Here is a 23,069-nt window from a genome sequence, read left to right as displayed (position 1 = left end):
AGTTTGGTTAACTGTTGATGATATACAATTATTTAGCTAGAATGAGAGGCTACACTTTAATAAAAGTCATTCAATTAATAAACCCTCCATAAATCTTTTAAAGGATGGTCTCAACTGATGTGTACCAATTAAGAGCCTTCGCTCAGTATTAATCCTGGAAGCAGCATACAATTACTACTTATACATTCCTTAAAGTATATGTATACTACTCGATAAACATGTGTTGGTGGAGCATTGTGTCATTCAAATTCATAAATGATACAGCAAAATCGAATTATATTCATTTTGTCGTAATTAAATAAATGAAAACTTACTTACTTACTAATAAAATTGAGAATGGAAATAAATGGGATATGTGTCAAGCAGACAACAGCTGAAGTTCAGAAATTGGTCTTCAATGTAGCGAGAAACTCCCGCACCGGAGGCGTCCTTCATCCGACCCCTAAACAAATATTTATACTTGTTCAGTGATAATGAATGTCATGCTAAACTCCGAGTTTACACAAGAAACTAAAATTAGAAATCATACAAGACTAACAAAGGCAGAGGCTCCTGACTTGGGACAGGCGCAAAATTGCAGAGGGGGTAAACATGTTTTTTGAGATCCCATCCCTCCCGTTCACCTCTAGCCAATGTAGAAAAAAAAAAACTCACAAAAATATGCACAGGAAAACTCAGTTTTAGAGAAGTCCGATTCCGATGGCAGAATATGAAATGAAAGAAAATAAACAAAACTGCAATGATACATAAATAACAACAAGCTACTAGCTGTTACTGACATACCAGCTTCAGAAAGCTTGTTGTTTCTGTTGTATTTTATATTTCGATTGTATTAACAAATATATGCAACTCTAATATGACGTCCTTATTACGCTTTGTTAACAAAGCAGTGTTCTAATGAACACGAAAATATGTTTGACACATGCGCACGGACTTACTGTTTATATTAACGTTATTTCCATCGTTATACTTTTAAATATTTACATTTAAGCAGCTAACATAAACTTTTATTATATATTTTTATCAAACAACATATATTTGCCCTGCTCGTAGATTTTAAACTTAACAAATATGAAATGTAATATACAGACTCCTCGGGGAGGACACGGGAACAGCCAAACATTCTTACGGTATTTACGTACGCTTCCATCTATAAATATACTGTATTTGTCATATTAGAATCGAAATAATTCCTTCATGTCAAGTTCTATGCTCATTTTAACATGGGTATGTATTATATTTGACAACATTTTACACCTTGCTAACGCTCAGTGTAAAATATCGACAAATATAATGCCTACCCATGTTAAAATGAGCATAGAGCATGACATGAAGGAATTATTTCTTAAACAATAAAATCTGTATTATCTTAAATTTTAATAAATCGTGTTATTTGATTCTGTTTACATTTACGGATTGCAGAAGTAGAAAGTAGGTAACAGATCAGTGGTGTCTAATACTTAGAAAGCCGAAATATGTATATATGAACAAATAGCATATGATACTGTTTCGGCTCTGGTGAATGAAACAGATTAAAATATTTTATATAGGTATACACTTGTTCAAAAGTTTGTAAATATGCCTATCATTGATACCAGAATTAAAAAATTGTATTTGTGCCAGTTGCACGTTTCGTCCACAAAAGACTCACCAGTGACGCTCGAATAAAAAAGCATTGAAAAGGGTCAAATAAAGTAGGAAGTTGAAGAGCATAGAAGACCATTGTTTTGATTGGTTGATTGATTAGTTGTGAACTTGATCTTACAGCTTAGGCTATCTATTCCTGAGAAGGAAAAGCCTTGGTATTTCAAAAAAAGAAAGTTTTGTCAACAATTAATTTATAGTAATGACCATATTATTGACATTGTTTTGGTTGGTTGATTGATTGGTTGTGAACTTGATCTTGCTCTTGATCTGATAAAATATGAAATTATTGTTTGATTAATGCACAGTAAAATATATCTCATGCATATTTAAGACGAGAACAAATTACTCACTAAAGCTTTCAAGAGTGATTTCAAAGCCTGACAATCCGGTATGTGCTTCTCTCCTTGTAGAAGACCGTATGGTCACCTTAACCTGTTAATTTCTGTGTTATTTTGGTCTCTTAAGAGCCATTCTCTGTAAGCATCAAAACTTCTGATATAGGGTTGGAATGTGAGGACCTAAAATTTCACCCTTGTTTGAAATTTGGTATAATATTGATACACAGAGTTGTGGTTGCCATGGTTACCATATTCTTTATTTGTCATTACGAAGACAAAGATCTAAGCATATAATAACAATACATAACATAAATAAAAAAGCTTACCACAGTTTTTTAAGCTGCCAAAAACCTTGATTTGACTTTTTTTTTATTTCTGCAAAATTGTACTTTTTACCAATTTTAATAATAGACTGTGGAAAAATGCACCAACAGAATTTGTTAAAATAATGCATATATAATGCATAAAGCATAAAGTCCACAATATAAAAAAATCTCTAAAAAAAAATGGCAGTGAATGAAAATATCTAAAAAAAAAATCAAAAAGTTTGAAATTTGCAAATTTTAAGGTAAAAATGAAGAAAACTTAGTTCAATTTGATCTAAATATCAATTGAACTCTTTTTGAAGGGATAAATGTCAATTTAAGATTGTGGCTACCAAAGTAACCATTTATATGACCCTTAGCAAAAAAAAATCCCCCAAAATATGTGTATTTTATAGCTTCTACATTCAAAGATTTACTCCAGTATCCTTTCAAAAAGCATATCTTAAACAAAAGGGGGTTGTGAAGGTGACCATGTCAGTAAAGATTAAGACTTTCTCAACTCTCAAGAGGTTGTAAATAACAGTTGTGTGGTAAAATTATGCAAGTCTTAAGTGTAAATTTAGTCAGAACCTGTGAAAATGCATACATTGTGCACCTCACTCCACTTCAACTTTGAGATGATATACTACAGCCTTGCACTGGTGTTAAAACACTATACAAGCAAAACACAAGTCATTCTCTGTTTTTGGTTGGAGACATCATGGGAAATCCAAATCTCACTATTAACGTAAGCAAGAACATGATTGCGTCAACCGTCCACAGATGCCCCATGCATACTATAATTTTTTATGTTTAGTTGACTGTAAAAGGAGAGTTGTCTCATTGGTAATAATACCACATCTTCCGTTTAATATTTGACAATGTATTGTTTCTGTTTTAGTTTGTAATTTATAAGTACTTTTTGATAATGGTATTATATCTTATCGGTGTGTTTTATTTGTTTGGTTTTTTTAATATTGGAAGAGTTTGGTGTTGATGACACAGCTTTGCTAGTCTCTGTATTTTAAAAGTTTTTCGGAAGGTTTCATTTTAATATTCTTATTTTATATTCATCTATAATCTATTGTTTGTTGACCTGTAGATTCGTTGTTTGTATACTTGGTTTGTCGTTTCATTTACGTTTATCCCGTATATCTATTTATTCATAATAAACTTTCTAACATTCAAAAAATAAATGATTCGCATGACAAAATAATTCAGTCAACCTATTGATTGTAGTCAATAGGAAATAGAAAAGACTTTACCAATTTCTATATTTTTTTATATTTAGGTTTATTCTTTACTGCACTTCAGGCTAAGCCCCATGGAAAACAAATTAAAAAAAAATTAAAAAAGAATACAACCCTCAAGTGAAACTATAGACATATGTAAAATCTTTTTTAAATATCACGCATCTTATCATATATAGTGAAATTCGTAAAAATACTGAATTCCGAGGGAAATGAAAACAAAAAGTCCCTTATCAAATGGCAAACGCAAAAGTTCAAACACATCAAAAGAATTGATAACAACTATCATATTCCTGACATTACAGTTATTTTCTTATGTAGAAAATGGTGGATTGAATCTGGTTTTATAGCTAGCTAAACCTCTCACTTGTAAGAATATGAAAGTTGTTGTCACTTTCGTTTGGTGTGTTTTATCATTTGATTTTGACATTTAATAAGGGACTTTCCGTTTTGAATTTTCTTCGAGGTTAATTTTTTTTGTGATTTTACTTTTTTTTTGTAACAGTTGTTTGGTATGACAGTCGCTTTAAATACCATTATATTGACAACGATGCGTGAACAAAACAAACAGATATAAAAGATGATAATCATATCAATAACTGACAGGCTTTGCTTCTTATTTTTTTTAGTACTTTTTTGTTTATTGTTTTCCTCAAATTCCTTATTCTAATTTTGAGGCGTCTAGATGCAAGTATGTGTTCGGAATATTTTTATATTTTATATTCAGACGCAAGTATTGAGTGATTTATCCTCATTTTTAGTGATTTTACAGTAAGGTTGTGCTGTCATAAATGTCATTCAAAAAAGTAAAATCACAAAAATACTGAACTCAGAGGAAAATCAATTTGGAAAGTCCATAATCACATGGCAAAATCAAAAAACAAAACGCATCAAAAACGAATGGACAAGAACTGTCATATTCCTGACTTGGTACAGACATTTTCAAATGTAGAAAATGGTGGATTAAACCTGGTTCTATAGCGCTAACCCTCTCACTTTAATAACAGTCTCATCAAATTTTATCAACATCAACATTCAGAACCTCAAATTGATATTGATGATATAGGAATTCATTTTCAGATTTGGTTTGATTCTCGATAAAGGTCATGTATATGTACAACCTATTATAACTTATCTCTAACATACAGCATGACCTTTCACTTGTGTTTCCTAATGGAATTGATAACAATGTGAACTCGGACAATATATAAAGGAATTAACTATGTTTCATTAGTGATCTAACCCAGCACACAACCATGTTTGCTTTACTCCTTACTTTTACCATTGTTGCTGCTGTTCCTATAGATGAAGGCAAGTATAATAAAGAATACATATGTAGCATGTACGAAAACTATATTATATAACGGTTAAAAGAATAATTATCAACATCACAAACAAATTATAAAAACAATTCCCTCATTTCGATCAGTATTTATTTTAATCGATTTGATATGTGTGAAGCAAAAGGAACTTTAACCAAATATTTATTTCAGGATGTTTATTCGATGGTACAATGTACGCCACTGGAGATAAAATAATTATCAGTAACTGTCTGGGTGCAATGACATGTATGGGCAACAACGTATACTCAAGCCTGGAACAATATGGGTATTATAACCTGTTCTTCAAATATATATATTTTTTTTTAAAGCTAACGATATAATCATGATTTAGGTATTTTAGGAACATATGGTCGATTTCCAAATATAAATAATCAAAACACTTAATAATATGTTTTTATCTTTTATCTATTTTATTTTTTAGACAATTTATGAAGCCTTTATTTCTATTCACGACAACGAATATGAATTGATTGACACCACTTATTAAACTTTATTTGTACAATGAAATATTCCTCTATTTCTTATTTTTTAGAGGCGTATGTCCTTCAACGAAACGATCGACTGAAAAAAGTAAGTTTTTTTTCAAATTTGAAAAAATGAGATCAAAATTGCATTTCTTCATTTAAAACATGTTGACATCGTAATTCGTAATTTGGGTTTCCAATTCCAATTCATCTTTGAATATGATTTGTAGTACAACTAACGGTCTGAAATGAAACTACAACTTACCATTTAAATAGTGACTTTGGAACCTGTCTAAATTATAATTTATACATTGTTTCAGGGGCCTCGGTGGGCGAGTGGTCTAAATAGTTATGCTGTAAAGACTGAGGTTGTGAGTTCGAACACCGCTCGTTCAGGTGCACTCGACTCCAATCTCAATTGACTAGGATTGTCAGTTTTTTTCTATCATAGGTCGGTGGTTCTCTCCGGGCAATTCGGCTTTCTCCACAAATAAAAATTATCCGCCACGAAATAGCCTAAATGCGGTGCTTAAAAATCACCAAAAAACAAATCAATTACATTTTTTTAGAATCTCGTGCATCAATTCTATTTGGTATGCATTAAAAAAACAAAAGAGGTTCTATTATTCCATTTCAATCTGAACCAAATCGACTTAGTGTTTGCACATAATACATGTGGAATTACGGGAAGGTACATTAGATCAGTCCATTAATATGTACATTACTGAGTATACGCTAAGTATAAACATATCGATTCGTTTACAAAACGAAAGAAGAAAGTCAGATTTGAATGCATGGATGTATCTAACAATATACTCTGTATACTAATACTCAGGCATTTTTTAACGTCGTATATTTAACAGAATGTTTTAATTTTACTAAAATAGATAAAAAGAGAAATATACTAATATAAATATATCAAAATGTTAACAGAAAAATTATCTGATTTGCAATTTTTGCATTTTCTTTCTCAATTTTCAGCTGTATGTGTGTACAATAATAAAATTTACAACAAGAATGAATTTGTCATGATTGGCAATTGTTTGGCTCAAATGGAATGTTTAGGATTCAATGCCTTTGGACCGTATAAAATGCTTGGGTCAGTATTTTTTTTTTTTATAATTTTTATATAATCATCTGTACTTAATAATGTGAACATTTGTTGAAAAAAAAAATAATAAGAGAGTCTCAATCTATTGTATAATATAAAAAAAATAAAAAATTACGAAAGCAAACTTACAGATCTAACATTGTTGGGTTGATGTTTAGACGAGTTATATATATATAAACGTGAAATGATATGGTATAAAATCAAAACAAATAAAATAAAATGATATGATTGAGAGCTGCTACAGCTGGGTATTTTTGTAAAAAAAACACGATGACTGATAGTATAAATGGTTGATTGTTGTTGGTAGCGTACTGTTCAATGGAAAATATTATATATAGTTTAAAAGAATGCATACCACAAGGGTAAAACACAACCCTAAGCATTAACAAAAATCTCTGAGTATAATCCCTCAATAAATGGTTGATGTTTTCGAAGATACGTATTCGAGAAAGTTACTAAAACATTAATCAAGTCATTAACCGTCAGTTAAGAGCACGTTTACAAAATAGCAGTTTCCTTATTTTTTCATGTTAAATCTTACAACGACGAAAAAGAGAAAAATAATCACTTCATCTCACATATTGGAAATGATAATATATTTAATGCTGTTCAAGTTTGTAAAGATGCATTCAGAGCAACACTCAATCTTAATATTGAGAAAAAAGATTTAATGTTTGCATCTTTTTTTTTTCTTTAATGAATATATTGAAAATAAATAGATCAAAAGAACCATTGATACAAAACCCAGCAAAATTGGGAACAACAAGATTTCATGAGACAAAACAACGAAGAATACTGACCAAGAGATATCAACACCGTCTTAATGATTTAAATGTTATTTTACAGTGGAAAATGTCCAGTAAAAGACGAAAGAGAAGTGAATGGACAAAGTAGGTTTTCTTTGTCTCAGTTTCTTCAGTACTTCTACTTTTACTATTAATACAACACAAAAACTATGTGTCGAAAAATGTGCTACTTGTTGCTTCAAACATAGTATTAAAACTAAAGTCTAACTTATGTCACCAAGAATGGGTGTTTGTGTTTCCGTTGATCGTAATATTGATACCCGTTGGATACCTCACTATAGCTTTGAGAGAGAGGAAGAACAGCAATAAAAGCTCTGTTCTTTTGAAAAAAAAAATATGTTTTTTGCTGTGCATGTACTGATTTTGTGTCATAGAGAAATATTCCATATCATTTTTTTTCTACGACATTTTAAAATGCACTTACTAATTAAATGTTTGCAGGTTCTCCTTTTCTCTCTAAAACGCACACACACCTTCATTATGTATATATGATAATTTCAGCTGGATGTTTGTTTGATGGCAGAGTTTATGCTGCTAATGAGGAAATTATCATACCATCCTGTTTGGGTAAAATGACATGTTTGGGAAACAATAATCTTGGACCTATTACATCACTGTAGTAAGTATACATTTTCTGTAAAAGCTGCCTTTTATATTAAACATATTGGAAACTTGTTGACAAACAAACCGATGTCTAGACACCTCTCATTGTGTTGCACAAATATTGTTATACTAGAAAAAAACTCATTCTGTTCACCTTGTTTCGTCTTTTAAGTTATTTTTGCCTAGTAAACAGTCATAGTTTAAATATTTCTTATTTTCTATTCGGTTTACTCTAACAATGTATTTTCTTTGTAATGGTTGAATTTTTATGTGTACAACGATTTTGATTAATGTGAAATATCTAAGTATTAAATTGAGGTAGGAGCTATAAGTTTGATTGAGGCTACGATCCTAGGTCTACTGCTTTTGTGCGTACTTTTTCTAATAACCTTTCATAATGAAGATAGAAGCCATCTTAATTTTTGTTTCTTTCTTAATTATATGTTTTAGTGTGTTTATTTCATTTTGTATCCATTTATTTTATTTAAGTGGCATATGCCCGCAGACAAAACGGTCAGAAGATGGTCAAAGTGAGTATGTGTAATCATACGATTAATCACATTTAAAAAAAAAAGAATTGACCTGTTCCAGCGTCATTAAACTTGTCGGTTCATTCTTTTGTCTTCTGATTCAAGTTTAAGAAGTGTCTAGTGCACCTGTACACGTACCATGGATATTTATGTTAGTTAACCATTTTGCCTTTAAAGGTATAAGATAGTTGTATATATCAATCATTTTCTTTTTCATCACTTTCAATAAGTCTCTATAGATAAAGGCAACAGTAGTATACCGCTGTTCAAAAGTCATAAATCGATTGAGAAAAAAACAAATCGAGTTACAAACTAAAACCGAGGGAAACGAATCAACTATAAGAGGAAATATCGACATAACAGAACACATGAGTGCAACAAAAAACAATGCCTGATAGAGACACATCGTTTGATAACAACTATCATATTCCACTTGGTACAGGACATTTAAGAAAAAATAAGGCTAAAATCTGTGTTGACATTGCGATGAGTTTTCGTCATAGATGTTTTATCAAATGACTCTGCCTTTGAAACTGAATTTCCAGAAGAGTTCTAGCATGAATGTGCATATGTTATGTACAAACTGAGGTAAAGAAAATAATACTGAAATTGACACTTGGTCTACAATTCTTTTTGCTAGTCTTATTGTGTATGACGTAATAATGCAAAGAGAGAATGCTATGAGTTCAACAGTTTATTGTATACCTTGCCGATGTGCTCTATTTGTCTATGATTCATCTTTTTTTTTATTTAAGATATTCTGTATGGAGTAAGACAAAGTGATATTTTCCCATATTAGTCAAATTAATCATTTTATACTCCTAATTTACCAAAACCCTGTCAATATATTCTAATTAATTTAAGATTTGAAGTCTTCCTTGGTCAAAACAGTATGAACATGAGACTATATACATACATTATTGGTTGTAGTTGGCTGTCTGTTTGATGGTACGGTTTATGCCAAAGGAGATTTGGTACCAATAAAAGGAACTAATACTCGTCTTGTCTGCCAAGGGCACAATATTTATACAGCACAATTATAAACCACAAGTAAGAATTCAACAAAGTTATCTAATATTTCTTAACCTTCAAATTATATAGTCAAACAGTTATTTCCATCAATTTATCTAAATGATACATGCACCATCTCTGTTTTGGTTAAACAATGATACATTTATTCTTTCGAAAGTTAAGAAAAAGAAATAAATATATACTTTGGAAGTCCGAGTGTGTCATTTGAATGTTTATTTTTTGTATTTCAGAAATTAGCCATCTAAAGTACTCATCGCAACCGGTGGTCAGTGGTCAGATTCATTGTATAATAAAGTCATGTTCCTAAACTCTGTTTTCTTTGATAAATGCAAAAATAGCCCATGGGTTACATAAGACTAAAGCTACAACAAAACTTGTAAACTACTTTCAAAGTAATTGTTTCATTTATGTATCCGCCAAAAATGATTTGAAGATTCCACGAGGTAAAGTTGAAGTCATGGAATATGTGTGCCTTATATGAGCATATGAGCATTGATATATCTCAAATTTGGTACCTTCAATCCCGCTTTTGATTATGACATTATCGTTTGAGACCGAATTCCATCGGCCTTTTCAGTAGGGTTCGTGTTGCTCAATTCTTAGATTTTTTAAAAGTGTTTTCCAGGATTGTTTATCTTTAGTAATTTTTTTTATTCATAATGTTGTGTTTGTCTTCGACATATAAAGATAGAGTGTAACTTGAGCATATTCTGCCTCTTTTGTTGCTTGTTATTCTTGATTGCACTGTTCTTCTTCTTATGTAATTGTTAATTTGACAAACAACCTTAATTTGCTAAAAATATAGTAAAAATGTCGAACTCTAAGGTAAACAGGAAGTCCATAAAAACTGACAAAATCAACCATTATCAACTAACTAAACGCGTGAGAAAAACAGCGGCCATATTACCCGGACTTGATAAAGCAATTTTTCAATGAAAAATGGTGGGTTAAACCTGGTTTAAATGCTAGCTAAACCTCCAACTAGTATGACAGAACGCTGATATTTTTACTGTCAGGACATAAATCAAATCAAATCATTAAAAGGTGTAAAATCCAAATATTGGATTGTTACCCAGACAAGCATATAGTATTGAATCTTAAGCAATGATATAAACAAAGTCATAGGTCTTGGAACAAATTTCTTAGTTGTTTTAAGTCTATGTTCATGGTGTAATTGTCTTATGATAATTAAGCATCTTTCGTTTTTGCTTTTGTGCTTTGTCTCTGTGCCTTTTTGTGTTTCTTTCTTGCATGTGACGTGGCTCTGTGCTTATGCATCCCGTCATTGTGTAATTGTGTCATGGAAAATATTTGTCTATGCATCTTTTTGTTTTTATAGTGATCAAGATATAAACCAACGTTGACTGATGTACCCCTATTTTTGACATTTGTATATACTTAATATTGTGTCTCTTTGTTTTTTCACACATCGTTGTTAATGAAATGGAATTTTATACAACTGTGAGAGGTTTAGCTAGCTATAAAACAAGGTGTAAACCCCCATTTTTCTAAATAAGAAAATCCCTGTCCATTCGTTGGATGTGTTTGAGCTTTTGATGCCATTTGATTAGGAAACTTTGGTTTTTAATTTTCCACGGAGTTCAGTATTTTTGTTATAATACCTTTTAGCAGCAAACCTACAGAGAAATCATAGAAAGCCTGTTCTGGTATATCTGGTTTCAAAAAGAGAAATTGTGCACTTTTAAACTAAAATCAACAATTAGCCTATAAAACTAGGTTTAATCCACTATTTTCTACATTTCAAAATGCCTGTACCAAGTCAGGAATATGAAAGTTTCCATTCGTTTTTGATGTGTTTTGTCATTTAATTTCCCCATGTGAATATGGATTTTCCGATTTGATTTTCCTCGGAGTTAAGTATTTTTGTGATTTTACTTTTTAAATGATATTAATTTGTAATGGAACAAAAGTAAAATCACAAAAATACTGAACACCAAGAAAAAATCAAAAAGGAAAGTCCCTAACTAAATGACTAAATCAAAAGTTCAAACACATCAAGCAAATGGATAACAAGTGTTATATTCCTGACTTGGTACAGGCATTTGTTTATGTAGAAAATTAACAACTATGAGTGAAGAGACATAATAAGTTATCATTTTTGGGGTCCTTTATAGCTTTTTTTTTGGTGTGAGACAAGGCTCTGTGTTGAAGACCGTACTTTTACCTATAAAGATTTACTTTTACAAGTTGTGACTAGTTGGAAAATTGTCTCATAAACACTCATACCACATCTTCTTTTACCTATATAATAGGTCAAAATGTCAAAATGTGGAGTTGTTATTAAAAATATGCAACAATTTCTTTTGTGTTGTAGTATCCTGAATCCGCGGAACTCAAGGTCAGTATATAGTTTTAACCATAGGACAAAATTAAAACATGGAAGAGAGGCAGTTGATCTGGCTCTAAATGATAGATGGAAACCCTGTGAATAATTTGTAGTCATTTGCTATGAAAGTGCGGAAAGTTGAAAATCTGTGTTTTGATCATTTATACTCATAATATTCAACCATTGCCTTGGTTTAAGCTTCCGACCTGCCGATGCAACTAAGTAATTATCAATCAAAGTACATCTGTTATATTGCGAAATCTAAGCTAATGTATTGGATCATCAACGATTTGTTTAAATGCTTTTAAGATATTTTTTGCGCGAAAAGATACAAATTCGCATTCGCAAAAAATATACAAAATATTGAATGTAAAAGGTCGAATTTATTGAGATTTTAACAAGCAAAAAAGTTATAAGCACAACTTATTTTTATAAACCATTTACATGGATTCCTTTCTCCTGCAATACAATACAGTACACAAAGCTCATATTGCTCTATAGCATCACACAAAGCACAATTCAATATATAACATCACACCGGAATATAATTATCTTCATTACACCACACAAAGCATAATTCCATACACAACATCACACCGAAATACAATTCACTACATAATACCACACAACGCATAATGCAATACACACCACCACGTCAACATACATTTCACAACAAAACATATAACATCCCACAGAACACTATTCAATGCACTATTTTTGATAACATAACATTTCAGAGAACTAATTCACTCATAATATCGCACAAAACACAGCTTAATACATAAAATCATACAGAGCACAGTTTACTTCACACAACCACACAGAACACAATTCAATACACACCAACACACTAAAATAAAATTCGCTACATAAGTAGGTGTTATAGGGAAAACATATACTTTGATTAGGAAATGGGGAAATGCACTGAAGGATGTTCAATAGGAAAAATTTTATATTATTGTAATGAAATGTTTGTTAAAGATTTATGTTTTCGGCCAAATAAAATTATATTATATTACAGTCTTTAATGGAGACAAAGGAAATTGGACAAATTGTTCCCTTTGATTCTTTCAAAGTGATCTGTGTTTCCTCTGTCATTTTGCTTACTTTTTTAAATATGCACTAACATTTAAGATACAATTTTTAAATGAATGATAGAAATACAGATAAATGGTTCTAAATTATAATTCCTATAACATAATGTCCTTTTGCTTAAACCAATATAAAAAAGAAGAAGTGGTATTATTGCCAATGAGACAACTATCCACAAAAGACCAAAATGACGCAAACATTAACAACTATAGGTAACCGTACGGCCTTCAACAATGAGCAAAGCCCATACCACATAGTCAGCTATAAAAGGCCCCGAAAGGACAATGTAAAACAATTCAAACGAGAAAACTAACGGCCTTATTTATGTAAAAAAATTAACGAAAAACAAATATGTAACACACAAACAAACGACAACCACTGAATTACAGGCTCCTGACTTTGGACAGGCACATACATAAATAATGTGGCGGGGTTAAACATGTTAGCGAGATCCCAACCCTCCCCCTAACCTGGAACAGTGGTATAACAGTACAACATAAGAACGAACTATAAAAATCAGTTGAAAAAGGCTTAACTCATCAGATAGACAAAAAATACAAGTGGACATGTCAATAAATATGCTATTAGAAAACGGGTTCAAATTAGAGGCTACCACTACTGTATTCGTTAAATTTTATGGCCATTTTCTTCTATTCTTCATTTGTTGCTCAATATTGCACATTGTTTGTCCATCATTTAGTTTGCTCGCTTATACGTGCATTTTTTTTTATAATTTATCATACTTTATTGAAATCTGTACAGCTGTAAGTTTTTGTTAGTATTATACATACAATTTTCCATATTTGAAAGAATTATATTTACTTGTAGTTGAAATACCTTTAATTATGTGTTCTTCATATGAAACCATTTTAGAATCAAAGATAAGAATTGTCTCTTTCTTATAAATCATCTCCTTGCAAATTTCTAATATCGTTTTCTGACGATTCAAAGGAAGTTAAAGAACAAATGTACACGAGGGATTATAATTTTCTAATAAGACTTTTACTAAATATACTCAAACTTAAATTTGAATGTTTCCTATTATACAGAGATTTGATAAAATAATAAAGTCCAAACTTACTTGTACAGATTGAAATTAATTTAATGATTCTCTTTGAATGTTATTGAATACATGTATAAATAATTATAATAGGTAGCAGTACATGTATCAAACTCAGGCTATATCATTTGACTTCTAAGTGTATATACTATTCAGAAGATAAACCAAATTTTGCCAAGTATTTTCCACGACAATCACATGAAAACACTAACGATTCATTGTGTTTAAAATAAATACAACGAGGTTTCTCTATTCCATCCTCTGGATTGGTCAGTACTTTGCTACCCTTTCCATCTTTAGATATAAGTATTATTCTATTAGAGTAATAATCTGCTACAATAATGTTACCACAAGTATCTGTAGAAAGTCCTCTTGGCCCTGATAAATCCTGTGTATATTGCCAGATCTGTTTACCTGATCCATCCACACAATTTACTGCATTACCTTTATAGTCACTATAGATAACTCTGTTGTAACAGTAAACAAGGTGCCACAGTGGTGAGGTGCTCTGCACTTTTAGTGACTTCTGTGTATTTTCTTCAAAGTCTATTATACGGATTTCATTATCATTCACACCTTCAACCAAGGAATTATTGGATGTCCCTCTTGTACTTTTCGTCCCTCTTTTGTACAGTGACAAACCTACAGCTAGAGAATTGTTGTAGAATGATAAACCATAGCATTTTTTGTCTAATGGGATACATCGGATAACTGTTTCATTCTCCATATTGAAGATCTTTATGGCTTTCTCAAGAGGATACGTTATGGCAATGACTGTATGATTGATCTGTATAACACTGTATGCTCCACCATATATTGGTAACTGTTTTTGTAGTTTACCGCCAGAAGTAAAAAGGTTAACGTTACCATATAGTTCTGCTACTAATACTCTTCCATCCATCAGACAAATCATATCACTGATATTCATCTTCATATTTATATCCGTGGATGTCTTAATATTCATCGTGATGTTGTTTATGTTGGGTTGTTCCTGTGATTCTACTTGTGGATACCTTCTCACATTTGTTTCCCTATTCAACGATGTTTCTGTTTGAACAACTGCTACTTCTCCAAGGGATTCTAGTGATTCTAACTGACTTTGTATGTTTTCTATAACATCATTTTGTTTCATTTTGATGTCAAACTTGTTGGCTCTGTCATCATTTTCAATATCTTCCGCATATCGTTGATATGCATGTAATTGTTGTTGAATCTGATGTACTCCTAGAAATGATTGGAGTTTCGATGTGTGGGTTGTGACACTTTGTAAATGGTCTTCCATTGTCTGTAAGTTTGTATTTTCCTCCTCAATTTCAGTAACGAAAGATGTGGCTGTTGATTTTTCATAATCCAATAGTCCGTCTGCTTCTTGCCATATTTTTTTCTCAAGACGGTCTAAATGTTTATTTATGTTCTCCCTAACTTTAAAGATTGACTCTTTTATGCTTTCACATTGTTGTTCCCCTGTTTTGATGTTGCTTAACTTTTTATTTAGATTTTTTTCAAAGAGACGTGAGATGAATTTGATATCTCTTTCTACAGATTCTTTAGATTTTTCTACATTCGTTTTCTCCACCACACTAGTTAAACTTTTTATTCCTGTACATTTTGAATGACTCCTTGAAATACATTCATCGCAGCAAGGTATTAAATGGCTGGGACAGTACAGGTGAAGTTGCTTGTCGTGTTTGTCACATTCTGTTTTGATGGCTTGGAGTAATGGTTTATAATTGATATCAATAGTTTTATGATCACGTGTTCCTTTGCATTTTTTGTGATGACTTAAACATGTTGAACATAAGCCTTCATCACAGTTGTTACACCAGATGTCAGCTTTAGTATAAACCTTTCCTTCTTCACAAGGTCCACATGGTATAGGTTTACTTGATGCCATTACCTATGTAAATAAAAATACAAAGTCTTTAGCTTTAAGGTCTACCGTAAATCATTTCGTCTTATCATAGCCAAAACTTAATATTAATCTCGAAGTTAGTTAATTGATATACATTTCAGTTTCGGATTGATCAATCTTATTGCTAAATTAAATAGTTTCTTGGAGTTGTCTCAATTTGATGATTCATTCATGTTGATCATATAATCATCTGCAGTTACAGTTACAAAAAGTCTCGGATCATTCAGTCATGGTTCAAGTCATACCTCTCTAGTTGACCACAAAAAGTGTGATCAGGTAATACATCTTTAGATTCTGATTTTTATTAATTAGGAGGTTCCTCAAAGATCCTCTTAGCCCCCGTACAGTTCGTTTTATTTATAAATAATATGACTTTGGAGTCATCAAAGGCAGTCATTAAAATGTATGCTGGTAATACTTCATACCCATGGTATAAATACGGACGAGAACGAGAAAACATTAAACTGTGATGTCAACACTATAAATAAATAGTGTTTAAACAACTAAATGGAATAATGTCTTTCCAAACAACTTCTATGCTGGTTATAACCTCCCAAAAAATAGCTTAATTAGTTAAAACATATTTCATTGGCTTAAACGTGTAAAACGAATCAGACACAAGATAATAAAACTTATAAAGATATATATATATATATATATATATATCAATGCAAGATAGTCCAATAACATCTGTTGAAATACAAAAGCTTATAGGTAAATTTCCTATTAATTAAGGGCCTTAAAGAATGATTGATTATGTCACCCTCTTTGCCTAAAGTCGATATTAGGACTTTCCAATATTCGTGGAAAGACCTTTTGCTTTGTTCAGATTTTGTGATCTTTTGCATTTGTTGCGATTGTTATCTTTTGCCATTCTTCTGTGGAAAGGCGTATTTTGTTATTAAGTCTTTCAACTTTTCTGTGGAAAGACCTTTTGGCTTTGTTCTGATTATTATACGTTTTTTTTTTACTTTAACGGAAAGCCATAATGTATTTGTTCTGATTATTTGGTCTTTCTGCTTTTCGTGGAAAGATAGTTATCAAAGGAACCAGGATTATAATTTAGTACGCCAGACGCGCGTTTCATCTACATGAGACTTATCAGTGATGCTCATATTAAAATATTTATAAAGCTAAAAAAGGTTCAAAGTTGAAGACCATTGAGGATCCAAAATTCCCAAAAGTTGTGCCAAATACGGCTAAGGTAATCTATGCCTTGGATAAGAAAATCCTTAGTTTTTCGAAAAATTCAATGTTTTGTAAACAGGAAATTTATAAAAATGACCACATTATTGATATCCATATCAAAACTGAAGTGTTGACTACTGGGTTGGTGATACCCTCGGGGACGAAACGACCACCAGTAGTGGCATCGACCCAGTGGTGTAAATAGTTATCAAAGGTACCAAGATTATAATTAAGTACGCCAGACGCGCGTATCGTCTACATAAAACTCAGTAGTGACGCTCATATAACTTGTTTTTCTTTTTCAGATTAATTTTAGGTCTTTCCACTTTTCCGTGCCATTTTTCAGTGGAAAGAGCTATTGTATTTGTTCTGAATGTAAATAAACTCATCATAGATACCAGGACTAAATTTATTATATACGCCAGGCGCGCTTCGTCTACAAAAGACTCATCTGTGACGCTCGAATCCAAACAAGTAAAAAAAAAAAAAAAAGGCCAAATAAAGTACGAAGTTGAAGAGCATTGAGATCCGAAATTCCTAAAAGTTTTGCCAAATACAGCTATGGTGATCTATGCCTGATGTAGAAAAGCCGTAGTATATCAAAAAAATCAAAAATTTGTAAACAGTAAATTCATAAATATAACCATATAATTCACAATTCACATCAGCACAAAAAGTGCCGACTACTAGGCTTGTGATACCCTCGGGGAAATATTAAGCCTTTCCACTAATTTCGTGGAAAGGCATTTTGCTTTTATTATGCTTACTTTTATTTTATTCTGTAGTCTTAAACTTTGGGTTTTTTTGTTTTTGTTTCACGATGTATGTTTATTACCTGGTTTGTCTATATGTTTGGTTTTTTGTGCTTCCTTTTTTACATATTTATCTGGTTTTATAGGGACTAAGATGATCACACAATATTTACTGCTGTACCTCTATTTTGACATATACATCTATCATGTCTGTTTGTTTTGTTCACATATCGTTGTCAGTATGATATGTACAAAGTTATGTATATGACAGTTGTTATCCATTTCTTTAAATGTGTTTCAGGTTTAGATTTTGTGCCTCTTTCCTTTTTTAATTTTTCTCAGAGTTAAGTATTTTTGGTGATTTACCTTTTAAATATTAGTACATAAGAAGAATTCTTGCAGCTCTGTTTTCTGTGTTGCATCATATTTATTCTTTGATTTTCATGCATTACCATTTCCCAATATTGAACAATAAAAATCAAATTTGGTCATAATATAAAGATCATAAAAATATTTGTATTAGAAATATCTAGATGTTTCTTAATTCTGGATAACAGTGTAATACGAGAATGTATGCTTTTACATACATAATCAATCGGAAATGTACCCAGATGAGTTTGTGCTTAAACAGATGTTATTGGATGTTAAAGTAAAGTAAGAGAATAGAACAGAATTTAAGTACAAGTTTAAAGTCTTAGAAGTGGTAATTAATGCTTATCAGCTCTCATTTTTAGGATATGATTTAATCAGAACTTCATAGTAGAGTAAAAGTGGTATAGCTTTAGGCGAATCGAAAAAAGGAGTTCCTAATGGTAATTGTGTTGTCTTTATTTAAATAACAAACATCAGCATATCACCCATTTTAAATTTTGGAATGGATATTACTCCCGTAAGATGGCATTAGGTCACTTTGGTTAAACTTAACAAAACATGCTATAGACAAGATGACCATTTGAGACAAATCTGTGTTGATATCTTTTAAGGTTTCAGAGAAATTTAGATAACTAGAAAAAGGGGACAGAGGGAGATAACACTATATGAATAATTGTTCTGTTACACAGGGGGGGGGGGGGGTCGGCAAATACACATCACTGTACGACATCCTTGGATAAAAATTATTTTAATATGTCGTGTAACAAAACACAAAAAAATTCAAGACGACAGATTTTAATAAGATAGATATCAAAATAAAAGCGAAAGGCCTTTAAAGGCCTAATATTTAGAACAAATACAATAGGTCGTTCCACAGACAAATGTCTCAGAAAAGTAGAATGATCTAATATTACTCGAGGGGATTAAAAAGTAAAATCACAAGAATACTGAACTTAGAGAAATTCGGAAAATCCATAATCTCATGGCAAAATCAAATTAAACGCATCAAAAACGAATGAACAAGAACTGTCATATTCCTGACTTGGTACAGGCATTTTCAAATGTAGAAAATGGTGGATTAAACCTGGTTCTATAGCGCTAACCCTCTCACTTTAATAACAGTCTCATCAAATTCCGTTATATTTACATTGATGCGTTAAATAAACAAAAGATATCTTTCCATATAAAAGTTTAAAAGGTGGAAAGACCTATTGATTTTCTTTTGATTATTACGTTTATTATAGGAAGAATGAGGCATTTCAATATTCCAAAACAGCAAACAAGAAAAACAGAGGCCCAAATATTAAGATTTCAGACAAACAACAGGCAAGATAGTTTAGCCCCGTGATAGCTAGTGTAAAAGGAAATTCAAGGATGATGGTTGAAGAATGACTTAGGGAACCGTCATAACTTAGAAAAATACCGAACTCCGAGGAAAATTCAAAATAGAAAAATCCATATCAAATGGCAAATTCAAAAGCTCAAACACATCAAACGAATAGAAAAAGCTGTCATGTTCCTGACAGACATTTTCCTATGCAGAAAATGGTGGATTGAACCTGATTGTATAGATTGGTAAATCTCTCGCTTGTACGACAGTCGCCTAAAATTTCAGTAAATACTATAATATTTGGCCTTATATTAAGATTTCGATTTTAAATTTATTTCTCTCTTCTAAAATGTGAACAATTAATAATGTAATGAAATTCATCTCTAATATCTAGCTTACATAAATTACACTTTCTTGTTTCCCTTTCTATATTGTACCATCTTCCAAGTTCGACTGGAAGTTTATGGTTACATATTCTAAATTTACATAATGTCAAAAAATCTTTTCGTCTAAAATATTAAAAGATTCTTCCAAACACAATAAATTCTAAAACTTTCAAAGGTAATGACAAATCCTGCAATTTATCAAGTGACTATGTGTATAATAATTCTAAAGATATAAGCCATTGGATTACAAACAGTAGTGACACAAGGGATAACAGATTATTATTGATCAACTTTGCAAATCTAAACATATATAAAAAAAAATCCATTGACGAAAACGATAATGAGGACATGAATTCAGAGGATTTTCTTAATCGAAAAGGACGGAAGCGTTATGCGCTGGTGTGAAAATGAAATTATCGAGACTGTTTCATGTCGTTGGGTAATATTTGGTATGCATGTATTTAACTTCTCTGTAACCTTTGTATTCCATGGTTTTATTAGAAAATAAACTATCTATCAATCTTTAATATATATCAAAGATTTGTCTATACTTTATGCTACGACAGAAATAATTTAAATTTAACGATGTGACTCATCACTTATGTAGATTTTATTACATTTCATTTGGGTTTATATTCGTTTATGATTACATTTTTTTATGGAATGCGATTTCCAGAGTTCTGTATAGAGGAAATTTTGGCGTATTTTGTTTTTGATACATTCCATGAAGTCGGAGCCCCAAGTGATCCGCCGAAGGTTCTGTCAACGGATCTGACCAGTACACATATAAACCTATATAAATTACTAGTAAACATTACACCTTTCAATTTGTGGAAATCTTAATATACCCAGATATGAACAGCTTTTCAGTTCTGTTGTTAAAACCAAGTGGAAGACGAAACACATTTTTTACTTTTAAATTAATGTCCTAAATATAACCATAGGAGATAAAACATTACTATCTCAGTTTGATAAATTCCCAAATTAAAATACTTAATGATAAATGAAGACAATACATTTTAATCTTTTCTGTGTGTGAATTTTATTTAAAAGTTTCACTTTGCAGAAAAACAGTATAACTGTACTTTACCTGGTTAAAAGAAAATGTTTATTACAGCATTCAGAGTTACCTTTCTATATTTACTAACTGGACTTGTATGATTTATACTTATATGATGTCTCGTTTGTATGTTCCTTATGTTCTGTGTATAATTAACATAACCAGAGCGAGCAGGACTAGAATGGTTGGTATATCTATATATACATGTATTTTGTTATGCCCGAAAGGAGGAAATAGAGAATTTGAAAATTGAAATTTAAAAGGGATGATATACAAGTGACGAGTACATTCCGTTGTAAGCAGTTACACTTCTTTCAAATGATATATTTGATAGATAAGTGGCATTCTATAGTTTCAGTTGACATGATTCATACATTATAATTCTAGTCTGGAATACCTGATTATTAGCATTAAAACCATTTGATGTGAATTGATTAAATTTGCTTTTTTTTTTTAGCAATTTGATTTGTTGGTTGGTATTTTGCCTTGCCCACTTAAGATATATGTTACGAAATAATGATTGAAAGAAACCAATTTATAGAACAAACATTTATCTAAATCTTTTAAGGAGTTGAAATGATTATTGTCCTACTTATGAGCGAATACAAGTTGAAGATTAGCCATTGTTCTCATTTGACATTGATTCAAGTAAGCACTGCAAACTACTGTCATTAATATTTGACTTTATACCACTTTACAAAACACTGTCGCCTTGTATCACAAGTACAAACTATATATCTACTAGCTTACCTCTAAGTAGAATGTCACCACATCTCTAATTATGAGTGGAAATCATTTTCTCTTGCAGTTTACATTTTCTTTTCCAGTTTTCTGAAATCTTGTTCTAACCCCATTCTTGTTATCAGTAAACTTTTAAATGACATTGATAATGCATTACCCATGCAACGACAAAGTGTAAACTTAAAATCTTTTGATCGGAATGACATATTTTATCATTTGTTATATGTATATATGCATGTTTCGGTTGATAACCTTTTAACATTTGAAATATGTATTATGTCTGTTATATTTTCTTTATAATATAAAAAAAGAAGATGTGGTATGATTGCCAATGAGACAACTATCCACAACAGACCAAAATGACACAAACATTAACAACTATAGGTCACCGTACGGCCTTCAACAATGAGCAAAGCCCAAACCGGATAGTCAGCTATAAAAGACCGGATAGTCAGCTACAAAAGGCCCCGATAAGACAATGTAAACCTGAATTCAAACGAGAAAACTAAACGGCCTTATTTATGTAAAAAAAGAATTGTTTTTATATGTTTTATTATCAGTTGGTTTGTTTGTGTTAAAAATAATTTATGTACATCTACTTAGGTTCTAATGTTTATCCTTAGAAAAGTGTAGGTCTCTCTGCTTCATTTTTCAAGTTTTTCTAAGACATGAATGGGGTTGATGTATTCGAAAGCAGGAGGCAGTAAAACATCATCTATATAGACAAATAACTCAAATGTGATTATATATAGCATATACTATGATAGATGTCGTGACCATAGTACACGGATGCCCAACTCGCACTATCATTTTCTATGTTCAGTGGACCGTTAAATTATGATAAAATCTTTATTTGGCATTAAAATAGAAATATTACATTATAGGGCACACAAATTCTAAGTTTCAAGTTGTTCGGACTTTAACTTCATAAAAAAATACCTTGGCCAAAAACCTTGGACCTAAAGCGAGACAAATGGACAAATAAACGAACAGACGAACGAATAGACGCACAGACCAGAAAACATAATGCCCCTCTACTATCGTAGGTGGGACATAACAATTAGTGTTGTCTAATAGCGGATAACTTTTCATCCAGAGTTGTCCTTTGCTTATAAAATAAATGTAATGAGATAACAAAATCTAACCGGAGGAAAGAACAATATAATTGAAGAGTTTTAATATCTTCAATTTTAAGGTGACGAGTTAGAACTGCGTTATTACATTTTTCCCATTTCGGTACTGAAAAAATGAAGTTTTTCAGGTTTTTATACGCCCATTTACTGCTGCTAATTTAAGCGAATAATTATTTCACTTTTTCACTTTCAGTGAGTGAACAAAAAACCCATACTTTTGATTTTATGTATCTCGTAGCTAGTGCCCTTTAAGTGTCTTTAAAAAGA

General features: G+C 31.3%; 2 protein-coding genes across 2 annotated transcripts; one reads left to right on the top strand and one right to left on the bottom strand.

Annotated features, from left to right (window-relative positions):
• The first annotated feature begins 4,688 nt into the window (after window positions 1–4,688).
• On the top strand, window positions 4,689–9,730 carry LOC134711665 (uncharacterized). The gene is made up of 9 exons (XM_063572431.1): window positions 4,689–4,851; window positions 5,034–5,148; window positions 5,416–5,453; window positions 6,329–6,446; window positions 7,305–7,348; window positions 7,766–7,883; window positions 8,357–8,397; window positions 9,328–9,447; window positions 9,660–9,730. Exons 1-8 carry the CDS (start codon window positions 4,797–4,799, stop codon window positions 9,438–9,440), a joined length of 642 nt encoding a protein of 213 aa, XP_063428501.1. The 5' UTR covers window positions 4,689–4,796; the 3' UTR covers window positions 9,441–9,447; window positions 9,660–9,730.
• A 3,863-nt stretch (window positions 9,731–13,593) lies between these two features.
• On the bottom strand, window positions 13,594–21,777 carry LOC134711654 (uncharacterized). Its single transcript, XM_063572419.1, has 2 exons — window positions 21,679–21,777; window positions 13,594–15,825 (listed from the first exon to the last, which is right to left on the bottom strand). The coding sequence occupies exon 2, from the start codon at window positions 15,820–15,822 to the stop codon at window positions 14,077–14,079; it is 1,746 nt and encodes a 581-aa protein (XP_063428489.1). The 5' UTR covers window positions 15,823–15,825; window positions 21,679–21,777; the 3' UTR covers window positions 13,594–14,076.
• Between the last annotated feature and the right edge of the window lie 1,292 nt (window positions 21,778–23,069).

Source organism: Mytilus trossulus, chromosome 1 (assembly GCF_036588685.1).
Source record: "Mytilus trossulus isolate FHL-02 chromosome 1, PNRI_Mtr1.1.1.hap1, whole genome shotgun sequence".
Classification (NCBI taxonomy): domain Eukaryota; kingdom Metazoa; phylum Mollusca; class Bivalvia; order Mytilida; family Mytilidae; genus Mytilus; species Mytilus trossulus.
Note: the sequence above shows the minus strand (reverse complement) of the source record. Positions and strands in the feature narration are given on the sequence as shown.

What these genes read in the sequence shown, in the direction of transcription:
- LOC134711665 (XM_063572431.1), top strand. Translation starts at nt 4,797, where the DNA reads ATGTTTGCTTTACTCCTTACTTTTACCATTGTTGCTGCTGTTCCTATA. An exon ending in TCAAGCCTGGAACAATATGG is followed by an intron (nt 5,149 to 5,415) that starts GTATTATAACCT and finishes CTTATTTTTTAG; the next exon opens with AGGCGTATGTCCTTCAACGA. An exon ending in GGACCTATTACATCACTGTA is followed by an intron (nt 7,884 to 8,356) that starts GTAAGTATACAT and finishes ATTTTATTTAAG; the next exon opens with TGGCATATGCCCGCAGACAA.
- LOC134711654 (XM_063572419.1), bottom strand. Translation starts at nt 15,822, where the DNA reads ATGGCATCAAGTAAACCTATACCATGTGGACCTTGTGAAGAAGGAAAG.